The sequence below is a fragment of the Oncorhynchus gorbuscha genome, linkage group LG15 (genome assembly GCF_021184085.1).
Source record: "Oncorhynchus gorbuscha isolate QuinsamMale2020 ecotype Even-year linkage group LG15, OgorEven_v1.0, whole genome shotgun sequence".
NCBI lineage: Eukaryota > Metazoa > Chordata > Actinopteri > Salmoniformes > Salmonidae > Oncorhynchus > Oncorhynchus gorbuscha.
In genome coordinates, this window is record NC_060187.1 from 35,970,097 (window position 1) to 35,990,402 (window position 20,306).

The 20,306-nt window shown below is 43.5% G+C and overlaps 1 protein-coding gene across 2 annotated transcripts in view; it reads left to right on the plus strand.

Annotated features, from left to right (window-relative positions):
• Positions 1–20,306, plus strand: part of rgl1 (ral guanine nucleotide dissociation stimulator-like 1) — a 37,054-nt gene that overhangs the window by 1,161 nt on the left and 15,587 nt on the right. The window contains exons 1-2 of one of the 2 annotated variants that reach the window (XM_046300967.1): positions 16,808–17,113; positions 19,275–19,385. In XM_046300967.1, the coding sequence (XP_046156923.1) occupies positions 17,069–17,113; positions 19,275–19,385 (156 nt within the window). In that variant the 5' untranslated portion in view covers positions 16,808–17,068. Of the gene's footprint in view, positions 1–16,807; positions 17,114–19,274; positions 19,386–20,306 lie in introns of those variants that run through there. The other variant, XM_046300966.1, reaches the window with a different exon arrangement.

Consider the following 20,306-nt stretch of genomic DNA (forward strand, 5'->3'; position numbering starts at 1 on the left):
TGGCAGACAGACAGGGGACAGCTCTACCTTCATAGAGAAGTGTGACCTGTACTTCTGCTGAGCTCTGTTTATTCCTCAAAGATCAATCTGTGTGGTTGTGGTGATTCTGAGGAAACGGAGGAGGGAAAGAGGGGAGGAGAAGGAGGGGGTTGTTGTTGAGCGGGAAGTGAAGCCTCGTCTCTAGCCCCTGTCAGCAGTTCTGCTGCACAGAAGCATGTAGGTAGTGCTGACCACTGGTAACACACGGTCGCTCTCTCTGACCACTCCTGACCGCTACTGACCTGCTGGTCATCCATCCATTCAGGGAACCTGCATCACTGCTGCCTTCCACACAGTTTAAGTTCCAACTACCAAGAAGTGGTTACATCAGAGTCTATCAGCAATGTAGCTGGAACATGAGCCATGGTTGTGTTTACATATGATGTACTATCAGTGTGTGTTTATAGAGAGGTAATAACAGTTTATTAACCAAGTCACTTTGAGTGTTTGCATGAGAGAGATGTTTTGTGTACCTTTTTGAGCCCTGAATCTTTTGAATCTGGCATTCACCTAAACATTGTTGATGTGGTATCTAAGAATAGAGGTGTTTGGGTGGTCTGTGTATGTTTAACCAATCGAAATGTAGATACGACAACTATTAGTAGGTCTGTGGCTCAGTACTAAAGTACATGGTGTTGATATGGTGAATATGGATATAATCTGAATGGAGGTCCGTGTGTGCTCAGTGGATATAAAGTGTGACATTGTGAATGTTTATGATGGTCCTCCCCTGGTCCTCTTATCTGACATCCTGGCTGACGTCTCTTTCCGACTCGCTGGACAGTTTCCGCCCATTGTTTCCCGGACAGAAAGGCCAGGCCGGACGGCAGACCTCTCCCACTGACCACTGCTCACACAGATTCCAAACATACATATTCCAAACATACATATTCCAAACACACAGATTTGTGATTTCACACGAAATAATAATACACACAAACAGATTTTGTGTACATACGCACATGTACACAATCACAGTGTGTAGGCTAATAGGTCTAAGCCCGTTTTGGCATTGACACACCAAACAACGAGTCTGTGTGTGTGTTAAATGTGGTCTGAATCGTGTTTGTTTGATTGTTTGTCAGAGAATGACCAACCTCACTGTACTCTGATAGCACACTATGTTTCCCTATATTAGACTCTCTCCTCCCTATCTATTCACACTATGTTTCCCTATATTAGACTCTCTCCTCCCTATCTATTCACACTATGTTTCCCTATATTAGACTCTCCTCTCTACCTATACACACTATGTTTCCCTATATTAGACTCTCTCCTCCCTATCTATTCACACTATGTTTCCCTATATTAGACTCTCTCCTCTCTATCTATTCACACTATGTTTCCCTATATTAGACTCTCTCCTCCCTATCTATTCACACTATGTTTCCCTATTAGACTATTTCCTCCCTATCTATTCACACTATGTTTCCCTATATTAGACTCTCCTCTCTACCTATACACACTATGTTTCCCTATATTAGACTATTTCCTCCCTATCTATTCACACTATGTTTCCCTATATTAGACTCTCCTCTCTACCTATACACACTATGTTTCCCTATATTAGACTCTCTCCTCCCTATCTATTCACACTATGTTTCCCTATATTAGACTCTCTCCTCCCTACCTATACACACTATGTTTCCCTATATTAGACTCTCTCCTCCCTATCTATTCACACTATGTTTCCCTATATTAGACTATTTCCTCCCTATCTATTCACACTATGTTTCCCTATATTAGACTCTCTCCTCCCTATCTATTCACACTATGTTTCCCTATATTAGACTCTCTCCTCCCTATCTATTCACACTATGTTTCCCTATATTAGACTATTTCCTCCCTATCTATTCACACTATGTTTCCCTATATTAGACTCTCTCCTCCCTACCTATACACACTATGTTTCCCTATATTAGACTCTCTCCTCCCTACCTATACACACTATGTTTCCCTATATTAGACTCTCTCCTCCCTATCTATTCACACTATGTTTCCCTATATTAGACTCTCTCCTCCCTATCTATTCACACTATGTTTCCCTATATTAGACTCTCCTCTCTACCTATACACACTATGTTTCCTTATATTAGACTCTCTCCTCCCTATCTATTCACACTATGTTTCCCTATATTAGACTCTCCTCTCTATCTATTCACACTATGTTTCCCTATATTAGACTCTCTCCTCCCTATCTATTCACACTATGTTTCCCTATATTAGACTCTCCTCTCTATCTATTCACACTATGTTTCCCTATATTAGACTCTCCTCTCTACCTATACACACTATGTTTCCCTATATTAGACTCTCTCCTCCCTATCTATTCACACTATGTTTCCCTATATTAGGCTCTCTCCTCTCTATCTATTCACACTCTGTTTCCCTATATTAGGCTCTCTCCTCCCTATCTATTCACACTATGTTTCCCTATATTAGACTCTCCTCTCTACCTATACACACTATGTTTCCCTATATTAGACTCTCTCCTCCCTATCTATTCACACTATGTTTCCCTATATTAGACTCTCTCCTCCCTATCTATTCACACTATGTTTCCCTATATTAGACTCTCTCCTCCTTATCTATTCACACTATGTTTCCCTATATTAGACTCTCCTCTCTACCTATACACACTATGTTTCCCTATATTAGACTCTCTCCTCTCTATCTATTCACACTATGTTTCCCTATATTAGACTCTCTCCTCTCTATCTATTCACACTATGTTTCCCTATATTAGACTCTCTCCTCTCTATCTATTCACACTATGTTTCCCTATATTAGGCTCTCTCCTCCCTATCTATTCACACTATGTTTCCCTATATTAGGCTCTCTCCTCTCTATCTATTCACACTCTGTTTCCCTATATTAGACTCTCCTCTCTACCTATACACACTATGTTTCCCTATATTAGACTCTCTCCTCCCTATCTATTCACACTATGTTTCCCTATATTAGACTCTCTCCTCCCTATCTATTCACACTATGTTTCCCTATATTAGACTCTCTCCTCCCTATCTATTCACACTATGTTTCCCTATATTAGACTCTCCTCTCTACCTATACACACTATGTTTCCCTATATTAGACTCTCTCCTCTCTATCTATTCACACTATGTTTCCCTATATTAGACTCTCTCCTCCCTATCTATTCACACTATGTTTCCCTATATTAGACTCTCTCCTCCCTATCTATTCACACTATGTTTCCCTATATTAGACTCTCCTCTCTACCTATACACACTATGTTTCCCTATATTAGACTCTCTCCTCCCTATCTATTCACACTATGTTTCCCTATATTAGACTCTCTCCTCCCTATCTATTCACACTATGTTTCCCTATATTAGACTCTCCTCTCTACCTATACACACTATGTTTCCCTATATTAGACTCTCTCCTCCCTATCTATTCACACTATGTTTCCCTATATTAGACTCTCTCCTCTCTATCTATTCACACTATGTTTCCCTATATTAGACTCTCCTCTCTACCTATACACACTATGTTTCCCTATATTAGACTCTCCTCTCTACCTATTCACACTATGTTTCCCTATATTAGACTCTCCTCTCTACCTATACACACTATGTTTCCCTATATTAGACTCTCTCCTCCCTATCTATTCACACTATGTTTCCCTATATTAGACTCTCCTCTCTACCTATACACACTATGTTTCCCTATATTAGACTCTCTCCTCCCTATCTATTCACACTATGTTTCCCTATATTAGACTCTCTCCTCTCTATCTATTCACACTATGTTTCCCTATATTAGACTATTTCCTCCCTATCTATTCACACTATGTTTCCCTATATTAGACTCTCTCCTCCCTATCTATTCACACTATGTTTCCCTATATTAGACTCTCTCCTCCCTATCTATTCACACTATGTTTCCCTATATTAGACTCTCTCCTCCCTATGTTTCCCTATATTAGACTCTCTCCTCCCTATCTATTCACACTATGTTTCCCTATATTAGACTCTCTCCTCCCTATCTATTCACACTATGTTTCCCTATATTAGACTCTCTCCTCTCTATCTATTCACACTATGTTTCCCTATATTAGACTCTCTCCTCCTTATCTATTCACACTATGTTTCCCTATATTTGTAAGGGTTTTCTGGTGAAAGAGAAGCGGACCAAAAAGCAGCATGGTGGTTATTCATGTTCTTTAATATATAAAGAAACTACACATGAGATAACTAACAAAAACAACAAACGTGAGAAAACCTAAAACAGTCCTATCTGGTGCAAACACAGAGACAGAAACAATCACCCACCAACACACAGTGAAACCCAGGCTACCTAAGTATGATTCTCAATCAGAGACAACTAATGACACCTGCCTCTGATTGAGAACCATTTTAGGCCGAAACATAGAAATTCCCAAAACCTAGAAAAACAAACAAAGACTGCCCACCCAACTCACGCCCTGACCATACTAACTAAATACAAAACAGGAAATAAAGGTCAGAACGTGACAATATTAGACTCTCTCCTCCTTATCTATTTGAATGTCACAGGTGCATATAGTATTACATTTTTTTCCTCCTGTTAGTGGTTACAAGAGAAAAATTGCTCCAATTTTACAGACTACAGTTACATAACTGTTATGCCTGTTATGCTTTTACGTCCAGTGGAACTTTGATACTTTGACAGTTCTGCTCCCTTTGCTTGTGAAGCATTGTTGTAATCCATTTTTTCCCTCCCTCCCCCTCCTCCTTTCTTCTCCTTTTCTTAATGATCGGTTACAAAACCAGGCCAGCCATAAAGTAAAGCAGTGATTGAACTAATGTGTTTTAATGGCGCTGTTATGTGGTCCTGTGGTCTGTGGATGATGGCCGCCAGGTTCAAAGTGCAGGTCAGAAAGAGAGAATGCTGAGGTGTCCCTATTCAGTGTTACTGGGGACTTAGAGCCTCATAAAGACAGATAGAGCTGCCTCCTAGATCCTGGCTCCTGGCTCCTGGCTCCTGGAAGATGATACTGTGATCTGTTTTTCCACTCACAGCCACAGAGAGTGTAGCAGAGCAGTTTGGTGATAAAGCACACAGCTCAATAAACTAGAATGCAGGCAATATTCAGCAAAACCCAATGACTGGTAATAAACCAAGCAGGGCCATTCGATAGTGGGCCATTGAAATAGCAGAAGCAATAGCAGACCACGAGAGTAAATCCACAATGATGATGTGGTTTCCAAGGAAAAATAGAAAAGCTGACCAAGCAGTCCTCCTTCCCGTTTTTGTCTCATTTTCTTTTCTTTTCTTTTTATGTGACGTCCAAATGTTTCCTTTCCAGCTAACCTTTCATTTCTTGACAGTCATGTGCCATTATGACACGACAATGGAGTCGGGCTTGTTATGGAGTGATTTATTATGACACAGGGGAGAACTGAGGTTGTCTGTAAAAACACTGCCATTCAACAAACCTCCCATTGCGACAGTCTGGGGAAGGAAACTGACACTTGATTGTCCTAAATAGAACTGTGTTTCTGTGTTGACCCAAAAGTACAGAAAAAGGCTGACTACTCCAGTCACATCATTTACGTGGGCCTAACCAATTGTTCTATTATGTTTTTTTTTTTTTGTAACTTATTTTGTGCATAATGTTTCTGCCACCGTATGTTACGGGCAAAAAAGAGCTTCTGGATATCAGGACAGCGATCACTCACCTTGGATTAGACAAAGATCTTTTCCTCAACGAGCAGGACATACAGGATGTACTTCAGACACCCGACAAGGCCGAAATCCCTGTCATTGGCAAGAGGGAGACAGCAGGTACAGAGCAGGTACAGACACATGGCGGGGTGCCTTGTAAGGATACGGTGGCGGTGAGTGGGAAATCTGCCTTCACCATCAGTATTACTTGCCAACGTACAATCATTGGTCAATAAATTAGACGAGGTACGATCACGAATATCCTACCAACGGGACATCAAAAACGGTCATATTTTATGTTTCACCGAATTATTGCTGAATAACCTCGCTACTGTTATATCCTCGCTACTCTATATAGCCTCGCTACTGTATTTAACCTCGCTACTGTTATAGCCTCGCAACTGTATTTAATCTCGCTACTGTTATATCCTCGCTACTCTATATAGTCTCGCTACTGTTATATCCTCGCTACTCTATATAGCCTCGCTACTGTATTTAACCTCGCTACTGTTATAGCCTCGCTAATGTATTTAACCTCGCTACTGTTATATCCTCGCTACTCTATATAGCCTCGCTACTGTATTTAACCTCGCTACTGTTATAGCCTCGCTAATGTATTTAACCTCACTACTGTTATATCCTCGCTACTCTATATAGCCTCGCTACTGTTATAGCCTTGCTAATGTATTTAACCTCACTACTGTTATAGCCTCGCTAATGTATTTAACCTCGCTACTGTTATATCCTCGCTAATGTATTTAACCTCGCTACTGTTATAGCCTCGCTAATGTATTTAACCTCGCTACTGTTATATCCTCGCTAATGTATTTAACCTCGCTACTGTTATAGCCTCGCTAATGTATTTAACCTCGCTACTGTTATATCCTCGCTAATGTATTTAACCTCGCTACTGTTATATCCTCGCTAATGTATTTAACCTCGCTACTGTTATAGCCTCGCTAATGTATTTAACCTCACTACTGTTATAGCCTCGCTAATGTATTTAACCTCGCTACTGTTATATCCTCGCTACTCTATATAGCCTCGCTACTGTATTTAACCTCGCTACTGTTATAGCCTCGCTACTGTATTTAACCTCGCTTCTGTTATAGCCTCGCTACTGTATATAGTCTCGCTACTGTTATATCCTCGCTACTCTATATAGCCTCGCTACTGTATTTAATCTCGCTACTCTATATAGCCTCGCTACTGTATTTAACCTCACTACTGTTATAGCCTCGCTAATGTATTTAACCTCGCTACTGTTATATCCTCGCTACTGTATTTAACCTCGCTACTGTTATAGCCGCGCTACTGTATTTAACCTCACTACTGTTATAGCTTCGCTACTGTATTTAACCTCACTACTGTTATAGCCTCGCTACTGTGTATAGCCTCGCTACTGTTATAGCCTCGCTACTGTATTTAACCTCGCTACTGTATTTAACCTCGCTACTGTTATAGCCTCGCTACTGTATTTAACCTCGCTACTGTTATAGCCTCGCTACTGTATTTAACCTCGCTACTGTATATAGCCTCGCTACTGTATTTAACCTCGCTACTGTATTTAACCTCGCTACTGTTATAGCCTCGCTACTGTATTTAACCTCGCTACTGTTATAGCCTCGCTACTGTATTTAACCTCGCTACTGTTATATCCTCGCTAATGTATTTAACCTCGCTACTGTTATATCCTCGCTAATGTATTTAACCTCGCTACTCTATATAGCCTCGCTACTGTATTTAACCTCGCTACTGTTATAGCCTCGCTAATGTATTTAACCTCGCTACTGTTATATCCTCGCTACTCTATATAGCCTCGCTACTGTTATAGCCTCGCTACTGTATTTAACCTCGCTACTGTTATACCTCGCTACTGTATTTAACATTGCTACTGTATTTAACCTCGCTACTGTATATACCCTCGCTACTGTATATAACCTCGCTACTGTATTTAACATCGCTACTGTATATACCCTCGCTACTGTATATAACCTCACTACTGTATATACCCTCACTACTGTATATAACCTCGCTACTGTATATACCCTCGCTACTGTATTTAACCTCGCTACTGTATTTAACATCGCTACTGTATATACCCTCACTACTGCATATAACCTCCCTACTGTATTTAACATCGCTACTGTATTTAACATCGCTACTGTATATAACCTCGCTACTGTATTTAACCTCGCTACTGTATTTAACATCGCTACTGTATATACCCTCGCTACTGTATATAACCTCGCTACTGTATTTAACATCGCTACTGTATTTAACATCGCTACTGTATATAACCTCGCTACTGTATTTAACATCGCTACTGTATTTAACATCGCTACTGTATATAACCTCGCTACTGTATTTAACATCGCTACTGTATATACCCTCGCTACTGTATATAACCTCGCTACTGTATTTAACATCGCTAGTGTATATACCCTCGCTACTGTATATAACCTCACTACTGTTATTTTTCACTGTCTTTTTACTGTTTTTATTTCTTTACTTATCTATTGTTTACCTAATACCTTTTTTTAACTTAAAAAATGCACTGTTGGTTAGGGCTTGTAAGTAAGCATTTCACCTGTTGTATTCGGCGCACGTGACAAATATACTTTGATTTGATTTGGTATATTGCAGACTCATTTACCAAATAAATGGGTCTGCAATATTTTCTTCAAAGTACACCTCTTTGTTGGCATCCTATTAATTTCACACTCTTGGGTAGCATCTTGCAAGTTTAGCTAGCTGCTCCATGGTTCATACTGTATTATGGGTCCTGGATTAATTGTGGCATAGAGAAGTTGTGAAGAGTCAATTGTCAGGCTATTGTCCCTGTCATTCTCCAGTCCAGGCCTGGGCATCACACATCACACCAGAGGATCAGATCACTCAACTGGGGCAGAAACTCATCAGACCATAGGGGCACACGGCAATATGGTGCCCCCCTACTGGGTAACACAATTCTGAGTGGTTTTGATAGTGTAGCAGCTGTGTGTGCATGTGTGTGTGGGGGGGGGGTCGATGTTGATCACACATTTGGATGGGCTTCAGGCTGAGGATGATAGTGGTACAGTGGCTGTTGGCTATGTAAGCACACTAACCTTTTTAAATCAAATAGATGCACTAAATCATGCACACGCACACAAAACCTGGACTGCACACCACAAAAACCCCAGCCCCTGGCAGCTTGTGCAATAGGACTGTGGTAAACAATGTGAGCCCCCTCCCCTCCCCACAACAGCCCGGCCTGATCCCAGTCATGTGTCCCAGCTTACTGCGTGTTCTGCCTGAGCAGGCAGAGTGTGTGTGTGTGTGTGTGTGTGTGTGTGTGTGTGTGTGTGTGTGTGTGTGTGTGTGTGTGTGTGTGTGTGTGTGTGTGTGTGTGTGTGTGTGTGTGTGTGTGTGTGTGTGTGTGTGTGTGTGTGTGTGTGTGTGTGTGCGTGTGTGTGTGTGGAGGAGAGGGTAGAGAGGGGGACGATGTCCAAGTGGGCTGTGCAGGGTGGTGTACTCAGGACAGTTATTAATATGAATGGTCAGGCAATCCGGCATGTCAGCATCTCACCCACTTGTAGTCTGAACCCTCAGGCCATAAAATGTTTGTAGATCTAGTGTGTCCATTTCTAGGTTTTCAATATAGAACGGAGTCAGTGGTTCAAAGCATCCGTGGGTGTTTATCTCAGCAGAATTGTAGTGCTACAGAGGCTGTGAGAAACAGATGGCTCTGACTGTAACAGGAGGCCAGACAGGCAGACCCACACTTCTTAATTGGGGCTTATAGGCAGGGGGTCAGGGGTGGGGATGGAGGGCGACTGGGGATACCCCAAGTTACCGTAATGTCTATAAGACATGGCAGTACAGTGTGAGTCATCATAAAACACAGCCTAGAACTGAGGATTATCCTTGTTTTGGTGCCGAGGGCGGCTCAAGCCTATTGACCCCAGATGAACACTCCGGATCAGCCTGTAATATTGCCTCTCGGAAAGCTTTAGATAGGCCTATAAGTTGCCTTTAGGCACATATCTAGGATCAGCTTAGGTGGGGGGAAATGTAAAACTGACCTCAGTATCTAGGAGCAATTTCATCTTACTCTTTTCTGAGGCAGTTCTAGGATCAGTCTGTATAAGCCATGGTGTAATGTTGTCTGTGCTCCCAAAGACCTCTGTAAGACACTGCAGCCCCAGCTGGTGGCCATCCAGAGGGAGGGGAGGGGCTCTCAGTGTCTTAGTGGGGTTTACTGGCAGTGGTGATGATGTCATTCCTCTGGAGTCTGGCCTGTTGTATGAATCACTATGCTAATGAGGCCACATCGACCCCCCCCCCCCCTCACACAGGGCCTCACAGGGTAACAATGGATCAGAGTCCTCTCCCTGACCGAGTCTGTAATACCTACTAGCTTCAAACAGACCACCATAGTCCCTGAGCCCAAGAAAGCAAAGGTAACCTGCCTAAATGATTACCCCCCCCCCCATAGCACTCACGTCAGTAGCTATTAAGTGCTTTGAAAGGCTGGTCATGGCTCACATCAACACCATCATGCCGGAAACCCTAGACCCAGTCCAATTCGCATACCGCCCCAACAGCGTAGCCTAGTGGTTAGAGCGTTGGACTAGTAACCGGAAGGTTGCGAATTCAAACCCCCGAGCTGACTAGGTACAAATCTGTCATTCTGCCCCTGAACAGGCAGTTAACCCACTGTTCCCAGGCCGTCATTGAAAATAAGAATGTGTTCTTAACTGACTTGCCTGGTTAAATAAAGGTAAAAAAAAAAAAAAGATCCACAGATGACACAATCTCAATTGCACTCCACACTGCCCTTTCCCACCTGGACAAAAGGAATGCTGTTAATTGACTACAGCTCAGCGTACAACACCATAGTGCCCACAAAGCTCATCACTAAGCAAAGGACCCTGGGACTAAACACCTCCCTCTGCAACTGGATCCTGGACTTCCTGATGGGAATGTAACGACACATCTGCCACGCTGATCCTCAACACAGGGGTCCCTCAGGGGTGCATACTTAGTCCCCTCCTGTACTCCCTGTTCACCCACGACTTCATGGCCAAGCACAACTCCAACACCATCATTAAGTTTGCTGACTCAACAGTGATAGGCCTGATCACTGACAATGATGAGACAGCCTATAGGGAGGAGGTCAGAGACCTGGCAGTATGGTACCAGGACAACAACCTCTCCCTCAACGTGAGAAAGACAAAGGAGCTGATCGTGGACTATAGGGGGGCCAAGCTTCTTGCCATCCAGGACCTATATACTAGGCGGTGTCAGAGGAAGGCCCAAAAAAATGGAATCATCGACTGTTCTCTCTGCTACCGCACGGCAAGCGGTACCGGAGCGCCAAGTCTACATTTACCCCCCTGGGAAGTAGCCTAATTTTTAGTACATTATATTTAGTACATATTTTCTTAACTCTATTCATTGAACTGCATTGGTGGTTAAGTGCTTGTAAGTAAACATTTCATGGTAAGGTCTAGACCTGTTGTATTCAGAGCATGTGACATACAATTTGATTTGATTTTGAGGAGGAAAGAGGAGGAGAGAAGAAGACGGGAGAGAAAGAGGGGAGAGAAAAATGAGAGGTGAGGTGAGAAACATGCACTACAGGGAGAGTGGGGGAGACGAGAAGAGGGGGGAAACATGGGAAAGGGGGACAACTTAAGAAGATAGGAAAATAGTGGAGAAACATGAGGGAGAGAGCGAAGGAGAGGGTAGAAACATGGAGGAGAGACATGAAGAGAGAGGAGGAACATGAGCAAGAGAGTGGAAACTGTAATCTGCATGATTGAGAGGTCACAACTGACTGTGCCCTTTTTAATTTAAAAAATGTATTTCATCTTAATTTAACCACATAAGATAGTTGAGAACAAGTTCTCATTTAGAACTGTGACCTGGCCAAGATAATGCAAAGCAGTGTGACACAAACAACAACACAGAGTTACACATGGAGTAAACAAACGTACAGTCAATAACACAATAGAAAAAAAAAGAAAGTCTATATACAGTGTGTGCAAATGGTGTGAGGAGGTAAGGCAATAAATAGGCCATAGTAGCGAAGTTATTACAATGTAGCAAATTAACACTGGAGTGATAGATGAGCAGATGATGATGTGCAAGTAGAGATACTGGTGTGAAAAAGAGCAGAAAAGTAAATAAAAACCATATGGGGATGAGGTAGGTAGATTGGGTGGGCTATTTACAGATGGGCTATGTACAGCTGCAGCGATCGGTTAGCTGCTCAGACAGCTGATGTTTAAAGTTAGTGAGGGAAATATAAGTCTTTCACTTTCAGCTTTGTACACCAGCTTCAAACAGCTGAAAATACAATATTTTTGGTTATAGAAAATATATTTCACAGCATTTTGGTGGTACAATGCTTCTCTACACTATGCAATGCTTGTTTTGTCACAAAAACTGAAATTAGACGAACTATTCTAATTTTAGCAACCAGGAAATGACGGAGCTGTCACACACTGACCATAGTTTGCTTTGTATGTTTCTATGTTTTGTTTGGTCAGGGTGAGATCTGAGTGGGCATTCTATGTTGTGTCTAGTTTGTCTGTTTCTGTGTTTGGCCTTTCTGTGTTTGGTTCTCAATCAGAGGCAGGTGTTAGTCATTGTCTCTGATTGGGAACCATATTTAGGTAGCCTGTTTGGTGTTGGGGTTTTGTGGGTGATTGTCTCCAGTGTCAGTGCTACGCGGGACTGGTTTGGGTTTACACTGTTGGTTTTTTGTTGTAGTATATTCATGTATAGTTTTCTTATTAAAAACAAACATGAATTTCAACCATGCTGCATTTTGGTCCTCCTCTCCTTCGACAGAAGAATCCTGTTACAGGAGCATTTTACAAAGCTAGAAGATCATAAAGTCCTAAAAACAACCTACTCCTCTGGCGTTGTGGCTCCTGCACTTTGCATTGGCAAACCCAGTGCTGATTCTGGATAAATTCACCATCTTACATACAGTATATACCACTCCCTACTGGATAGTGTGGTTAAAACACAAACACACACAAACACACACACACACACTGATCTGCATGCGCAGACAGTGTAAATTACACACAGACACATATAGCAGGACACATGGCCCACCCACACACAGGCACAAAGTGTACCTGACATAACGTAGTCACAATAGTGGCAGTAGTAGTGGGAGTAGAGGCTTCGGGGAAGTGATCCCTCCCTGTGTCTCACAGACAGACAGACAGACAGACAGACAGACTGGCATTGGACGCTGACAGGACCTTCCTAGTACTGCTTGTTATGCAATGATGCAATGACAGAGTTTCCACTGGAGTCTCTGGCTCTAACAGCTGCCAATACTTTAATAGTGAGGATGAATCTTATTTTTTGCTCATATCAGGCTAATGAAAGGCCATCATTGTAAATAAGAATTTGTTCCTAATTAACAGTCAGTAAATGCCTAGTTAAATAAAGGTTCAACTTAAAATGTCCATCCAGCTTGATGTACAAAATATAATTATTATTCCTAAATTCCCTCTGAATTCCACTAATGACTCTGTTATTGTTTTGGCTTGATCTCTTCTGGCTTAAATGGCCTCTCCATGAGCTCCTGACCTTGCTGTGAACTCTTTATGACACGAGCACATGTGCGCGCGCGCACACACACACACACACACACACACACACACACACACACACACACACACACACACACACACACACACACACACACACACACACACACACACACACACACACACACACACACACACACACACACACACACACAGCTCTGGCAACACCCACTAAACAGTACAGTACACTTTCTCTGACAATGACCTCTTGATCCTCTTCACTTAAACAGAGCAGCTTCAAACCATCCTGAATGGTCTGGCTGTCTTATCTGCAAAACTCTCTTGGCTCTGAGATGGATAGTTAGATCCCTATAGTGCTCTACTGAGTGTCTCCTCTCTTCTCTTCTCTCTGTAAGTGAGTGTTCTGATGCAATCCTGTCCCCTTGATGTAGAATTTTATGGTTCCTCTACTTTTTTTTTTTTCATCTCCTGTCCTCTCCTGTCCCGTCCTCTCCTGTCCTGTCCTCTCCTGTCCGATCCTCTCCCGTCCTGTCCTGTCCTGTCCTGTCCTGTCCTGTCCTCCTCTCCCTCTCCTCTCCTCTCCTCTCCTCTCCTCTCCTCTCCTCTCCTCTCCTCTCCTCTCCTCTCCTCTCTCCTCTCCTGTCCCTCTGTAGCAGTAGTAGTGTTTTATGGCTCTAGCCCTGCCAGCCCCACCCGTCATGTATGAAGACAGCAGGCTTTGTGGAGTCGGGACGCTGCAGGCAGGAAGTGGGAGATTTCCTGGAATGTGCCTTTTTCCCCACAGTGGTGCAACAACAGCACCGTGCGCCTCCTGTTTTTGTCCGGCTCCACTCTGCGCTGCAGGGGGGGGGGTAGATAGTGGTCCCCCAGAGGGAAGGCTGGCGGCCGGGGGTCCAGGGGTTCCAGCCAGGGGAGAGCTGACCCTTCTGTGCAGTCTCCCAGTCTGTGCTGTGATATTGGAGATATATTTTATTCCAGATCTCAGGATGAACAGCACCCCTCCTCCGGCCCCCCAGACAAACAAACCTCCTTTTCCATAGAGACTTGCTCCAGACTATAAGATCTGTTGGAGCAGCAGTAGGATCTTAGTACTGTAAATCAACCAGATATATGGCTTTATTTATTATCCCCAGCAGCTGGGCCAATACAAACAGTCTCTTATTTAATCTGAACAGTGCAGCGCCAGACTCCGTAGATTGCACCAAAGATCTTAGCCCTCTCTCTCTGCATCCCAAACCAAGTCCTTGTGAAATGGGAGATGTGTGCTCATCGGTCCAGTAGAGTTGAGCTGTGCCTGTCACATTTGTCAGAAGGAGTATTGTCGCACAGAAGGATGACATCACTCACCTCTGAGAGCAGCACAACAGTCCCCGGGGGAGAGCCAGGGGTCACAACCTTTCCCACTGCCTGTCGATGCTTCCCAGAGCCCTGGAGACTGATGTGGATGGTGGGGCAAGCCAGCCTGGGAACTGGCCTCCAGCCAGGCTACACAGGGCTTCCCTGGACCCCTGGCCCTCCAGGCAGGCAGCCTCTGGCCTCTGGCCCGGCCTGCAGCCAACCTGGACTGGGCTGTTTGGGGAGCAGTGACACCCTGGCCGGCCTGTACGTCTGTGGGCACCGACTGACACTGTGTGTGACGTTTGGTGTGATGCTGTGTGACGTTGTGTGTTACATGGGCCAGTGTATGAGAGTCAGAGGACACGGGTCACGGCATAGCCAGCCTACTCTCCTACAGAGGGCTCCCATTGTCCACTGGAAGTCTAGTCCTACTACTGGTGCAGTACATTACTCACAGTGCATTGTGTGGGTCTTGGTGGCTGAAGTTATTATATGAGACATACCTTTACTGATCATCCTAATGGCTTCAAAATAACTCTCTAAATGTTTGACCACCTGCTGATGTCTATCTCTCCACTGACTCAAGTAAGTGGTTGACAGTGGTGGAAAAAGTACTCACTTGTCATACTTGAGTAAAAGTAAAGAAAATGACTCAAGTAAAAGTGAAAGTCACCCAGTAAAATACAACTTGAGTAAAAGTCTAAAAGTATTTGGTTTTAAATATACTTAAGTATCAAATGTAAATGTAATTGCTAAAATATACTTAAGTATCAAAAGTCAAAGTAAAAAAGTATAAATCATTTCAAATTATTATTATTTTTGACAATTTATGAATAGCCAGGGGCATACTCCAACACTCAGACATAATTCACAAACAAAGCATTTGTGTTTAGTGAGTCCTCCAGATCAGAGGCAGGGGATGACCAGGGATGTTCTCTGTTTAGTGAGTCCTCCAGATCAGAGGCAGTAGGGAGGACCAGGGATGTTCTCTGTTTAGTGAGTCCTCCAGATCAGAGGCAGGGGATGACCAGGGATGTTCTCTGTTTAGTGAGTCCTCCAGATCAGAGGCAGTAGGGAGGACCAGGGATGTTCTCTGTTTAGTGAGTCCTCCAGATCAGAGGCAGTAGGGAGGACCAGGGATGTTCTCTGTTTAGTGAGTCCTCCAGATCAGAGGCAGTAGGGAGGACCAGGGATGTTCTCTGTTTAGTGAGTCCTCCAGATCAGAGGCAGTAGGGAGGACCAGGGATGTTCTCTGTTTAGTGAGTCCTCCAGATCAGAGGCAGTAGGGAGGACCAGGGATGTTCTCTTGATGTGCATGAATTGGACCATTTTCCTGTCCTGCTAAGCATTCAAAATGTAACGAGTTCTTTTGATTGTCTCGGAAAATGTATGGAGTAAAAAGTACATTATTTTCTTTAGGAATGTAGTGGAGTAAAAGTAAAAATTGTCAAAAATATAAATAGTAAAGTACAGATATCCAAAAAAACGACTTAAGTAGCACTTTAAAGTGTTTTTACTTTACTTTTTTTAACTTTTTTACAGTGGTACTTTTACACCACTGGTGGTTGACTATGTGTACAAATACATAAACAGTGGAACAGGTGTTGACTATTCTCACACACATACCCTATTCACATAAACAATACACAATCGTGACTGCAGCTCCAGCCTTCTTGTAGTATTGTTTCACTGGAACAAGGACTATCTGGCTTAAAGGGCCAATCCTTAGTTGAAACAATAACAAAGCGTTACCCCACCTCTGTTTTGGTTAAAAGCTAAAGGGTGGGCCTGGAGAAATGTAACCACTCATATTCATGGACAGAGCTAGGACTTGACCATCCAAGATATAAAAATGATAGTTTCAAGCATTTACAATGTTTACAAACACTGGAGTAAAACAAGCTTATATTTGGGGTTCTGATGGGGTTTGACAGTTGAACTAAGCTCATGAGGCAATTATAAATTATATTATTCAATAATCAATATGTATATATTATTAATGAACGTCCAAAAATGGATGAAGGAACGCAGATTGACCCTTTAAGCTTTACACACAAGCATGCATGCGTAATATCAACGAAAATCTCGACGGGCACTAAAATACTATCTTAAATTTACTGTCAGATTGTATCTTTCACATAATTTTCTCCCTGAAAATTAAAAATCTAAAGAAAATGGTAACTGGAAGGGTTATTGTGAGGACCGAGAGTGCGGTGGGCGGAGCTCAGCCATTCAACAGGGGACTGAGGAAGAAGGGAGATTGAAAGAGAGGAGGAGGATTTGAGAGAGGGGGACAACACAGACAAGAGAGCTGTGACGGATTGTGTAGTGAAGAATATATTTTACAGAGCAGGACCGCACCGTATGTCGCTGGGGATTGGAAACATTTATTGCCTGGGTTGACTGTTTATACCGTGTTCTGATGCAGTCCCCGGATCATGAGAGAAGCGCTGACCATGAGATTCGCCTGGAAAGCTAAGATGGTAAAAAAAAAAGTTCCACTGTTTCCGTGCTGCAGACTGTTGCTTTTGTGGTTTGAGAGTCAGCTTTCAGAGCGGCTGGAGAGGGAGGGGGTATGCTTGGGAAAGTAGCGAATAAAGGAAAGAAAGGGGGGGGGGCGGCGGGCGATGAATTTGAACATTGAGTTTTAATTGTTTTCTCTCCCTCAACGCTCTCGTGGTGCACTTTAAATGGTCTGTATCGCCTGCGCGTAAACGTTTTGCGTAAAGACGCGGACGCTATGGAAATGTAACTAGTGCCCGAATATATATATGATACCATTCGTTTTTCCCCATAGAAATGAAAAACTTTTGTCTCTGAGCGGAGAGTGAAATGGTAGAACAATTGCCTTGGCCCTGGGGCGTGAGCTCCTTTCACCGGTCCCTGCAGCTGCGTCTGGAGCAAGCACAAAGCCTACGGATCAGCCCAAAGACTTGACACCGTTGTTGTTATCATGAGCGTATTGTTTTCACTTGGCTCAACATCCGTGTTCTGTGATGTCAGCAGACGCGGGTGGGAGACAGACTACTGTTATTTGCCCGAGCAAATAGTCTATTCTGTAGTCGGCGTCCTTCTCCGCTGAATTGGAGCATCCTTCCAAACTGAAGGCTGTCCAGCAATTATGAAATTGGAGTTAGTAAACAAGCCATCTTCTGTTTATATCCTGGGGTCATTTATATGCCATGTAGTCTCTAAACTCATTCCTATTCACAACCATGTTTATCTCAGCTTTTGTATTATAGGCATATTAGATGACACAGAGTTTAAATGTCCCCTGTGACAGAATAACTTTTTTGATCGCTCTCTTTATAACTCCCGCCCGGGGCCTTTGGTACACCATAAGCCCCAACTTGGTCCACAAAGCAGGCAGGCCTTTAAACCCCAGTCTGAAAAACATTTATGCCTGGCACAAAGAGCAGGCTCTGTGCAGACTGTGGACTCAGCAGGCTGGGCCACAGAGCAGAAATACCTCCTGCTATTGTTTTGGAGTGGACTGGACTGCATAACTCACTGAGTGAAGTATTTATCTCGCAGGCAGAGAGGCAGCACTGTACAGGAAACGGATGGAAAATACAGACCTTCTGGCCTGTTTTATCTCCTGCACTCGGTTACTCCTCTGTGGCACACTTTCTCTCTCTTCACCAGAGCCCATTGCCACCACACACTGTTTATTAGTGCCTGACTGTGATTGTTTGGGGTGGGTTCCCCGCATGGCCCTCTGTGCTGTGTTTTTGTTAGAACCCAAACATCTACCCACAACAGTCCCGGGCTAAGTGCCACTGGCCTTAAGAGCTGGCATTTTAAGCCTGCTAATGGCTAGCTGTAACCTTTGACTCTAGCTGCCACCACTCTGTCTGGGGAGGGAGTGGACTTTGCCATTGTCCTGTTATGGCAGTGGTGGAAAGTGAGAGTTTGGACTTACTGGAGTGCTTCTGTCCTCTAAACAGCTCCTCTTTATGGGATTGAAATTAGCTCTGGTCACTGATACACTGCATGTGGCTGCCTTCCTTCTTGACTGGGCAGATTTTTGATTTGAGTGAACTGCAGTTCTGTGTGTGTGCTCTGCATAGCTGAGAGGCAATATGTCGCCGATATGGATTCAGAGACAGAGAGTAGACTATATTTTGTGTGTGTGTGTGTGTGTGTGTGTGTGTGTGTGTGTGTGTGTGTGTGTGTGTGTGTGTGTGTGTGTGTGTGTGTGTGTGTGGAGCAGTACATGTACTGTATTTCCACCAGTTCCAGGCTCTGGGAGGGAGGTTTCAGGTTGAGCCAGGCTCTGGGAGGGAGGGGATTTTTGATTGTCTTTAGTCTACAGACAGTTCTCAGCTTTAGCTCTCATCTCCTGCGCTCCAGTGGCCCTCTCCAGCTCTGACCTCAGCTCTCAGAGATGGTGAAAGGTATGGTCGTGAGGGAGACAGGCTCTCCTACTCAGTGGCACTCTGCTCAGTATGGGTTTCATTCTCTATCTCTTTCACGCTGTCCTTGAGTCATAACAAAAGTACTCTTTTGTTTCTAGACACACATCACTTATTTTTAAATGTGATACATTTTGCTACAGTTTTGGTTTGTTCAGCTTTGTTGTGGTCCTGTGTTCTAGAAGATGGTTTGTCTGTGTGTCAACAGCTCATTATGTCTCTCCCACAGAGCTCGGTGCAGGACTGGGGGGAGGAAGTGGAGGAGGGAGCAATATATAACGTGACACTGAAGAGGGTCCAGATTCAGCAGGCTGCCAACAAGGGAGCAAGATGGCTGGGGGTGAGTGGACCACTGCTCTTTCACTACAACACACTGGTTGAAAGCACGCAAACTTGTGAGAGACTTTATCAGGCTCAAACAATAACCCTGATCAATGCATTATATCTATAGACAGATTGAATCTTTCCATTGGAGAATTGATGATATAATCACTAGTTAACATGGCAACATTGGACAGATTGAATCACATTGCAATTAGATAAGTCTATAGTTCTTTGAAAGGAGAGGGGTACAAGAAGTAGTTTTGTGGATAGAGCTGGTCTGTTTCATTGTAAGAGATGCAGTAATGTCAATTTGCAATCACAGGGCGTTTTAACATTTAAACTGTTGAATTCTCCCATTTTTGCCAACACCCTGCGCAGGCCATATAAAAACTTTTACACAAATAGCCTACTCAACTGTTTGTCAAAGTCATGTGATTTCCTGATTTGCCAGTTCTATAGAGAGAGAGTACTCTAGTGCCCAAAAGCCTGTTTTAGCACTGGCAGCGCCATTGAGGACTTTTACAATTTTGAAGTACAGTAGTCAACTGGGAGGGACTTCCTATGGGTTAAGGAAGAATCACAAAATTCCATCCATATTGTCAAGAGGGATCAGCCAATGAATTATACTCATGAATTATAGTCAATTATACTCACATTCCATGACTGCAGGTGGCAGTCAAATGCCAGACCTTGGCTTTATACCTGTTCAAACAGTACATTCCAGGTGGCAGTATGCACCCTTTCAGTTTGTTTACCAACTCATAGAAGTAGCAGAATAAGAAAATGTACCACTTCAAAATGGAGATGGCCACTATGGCACTGCCCATGCTCATACAGATGCCATAATGAGACGGGTGCAATGGAGCGTCCTCTAATGATCTCTGTCTGGTTCTAGGTCATTCCATGTCATTTCAGCAAGCCTTGACACCCACCGTCT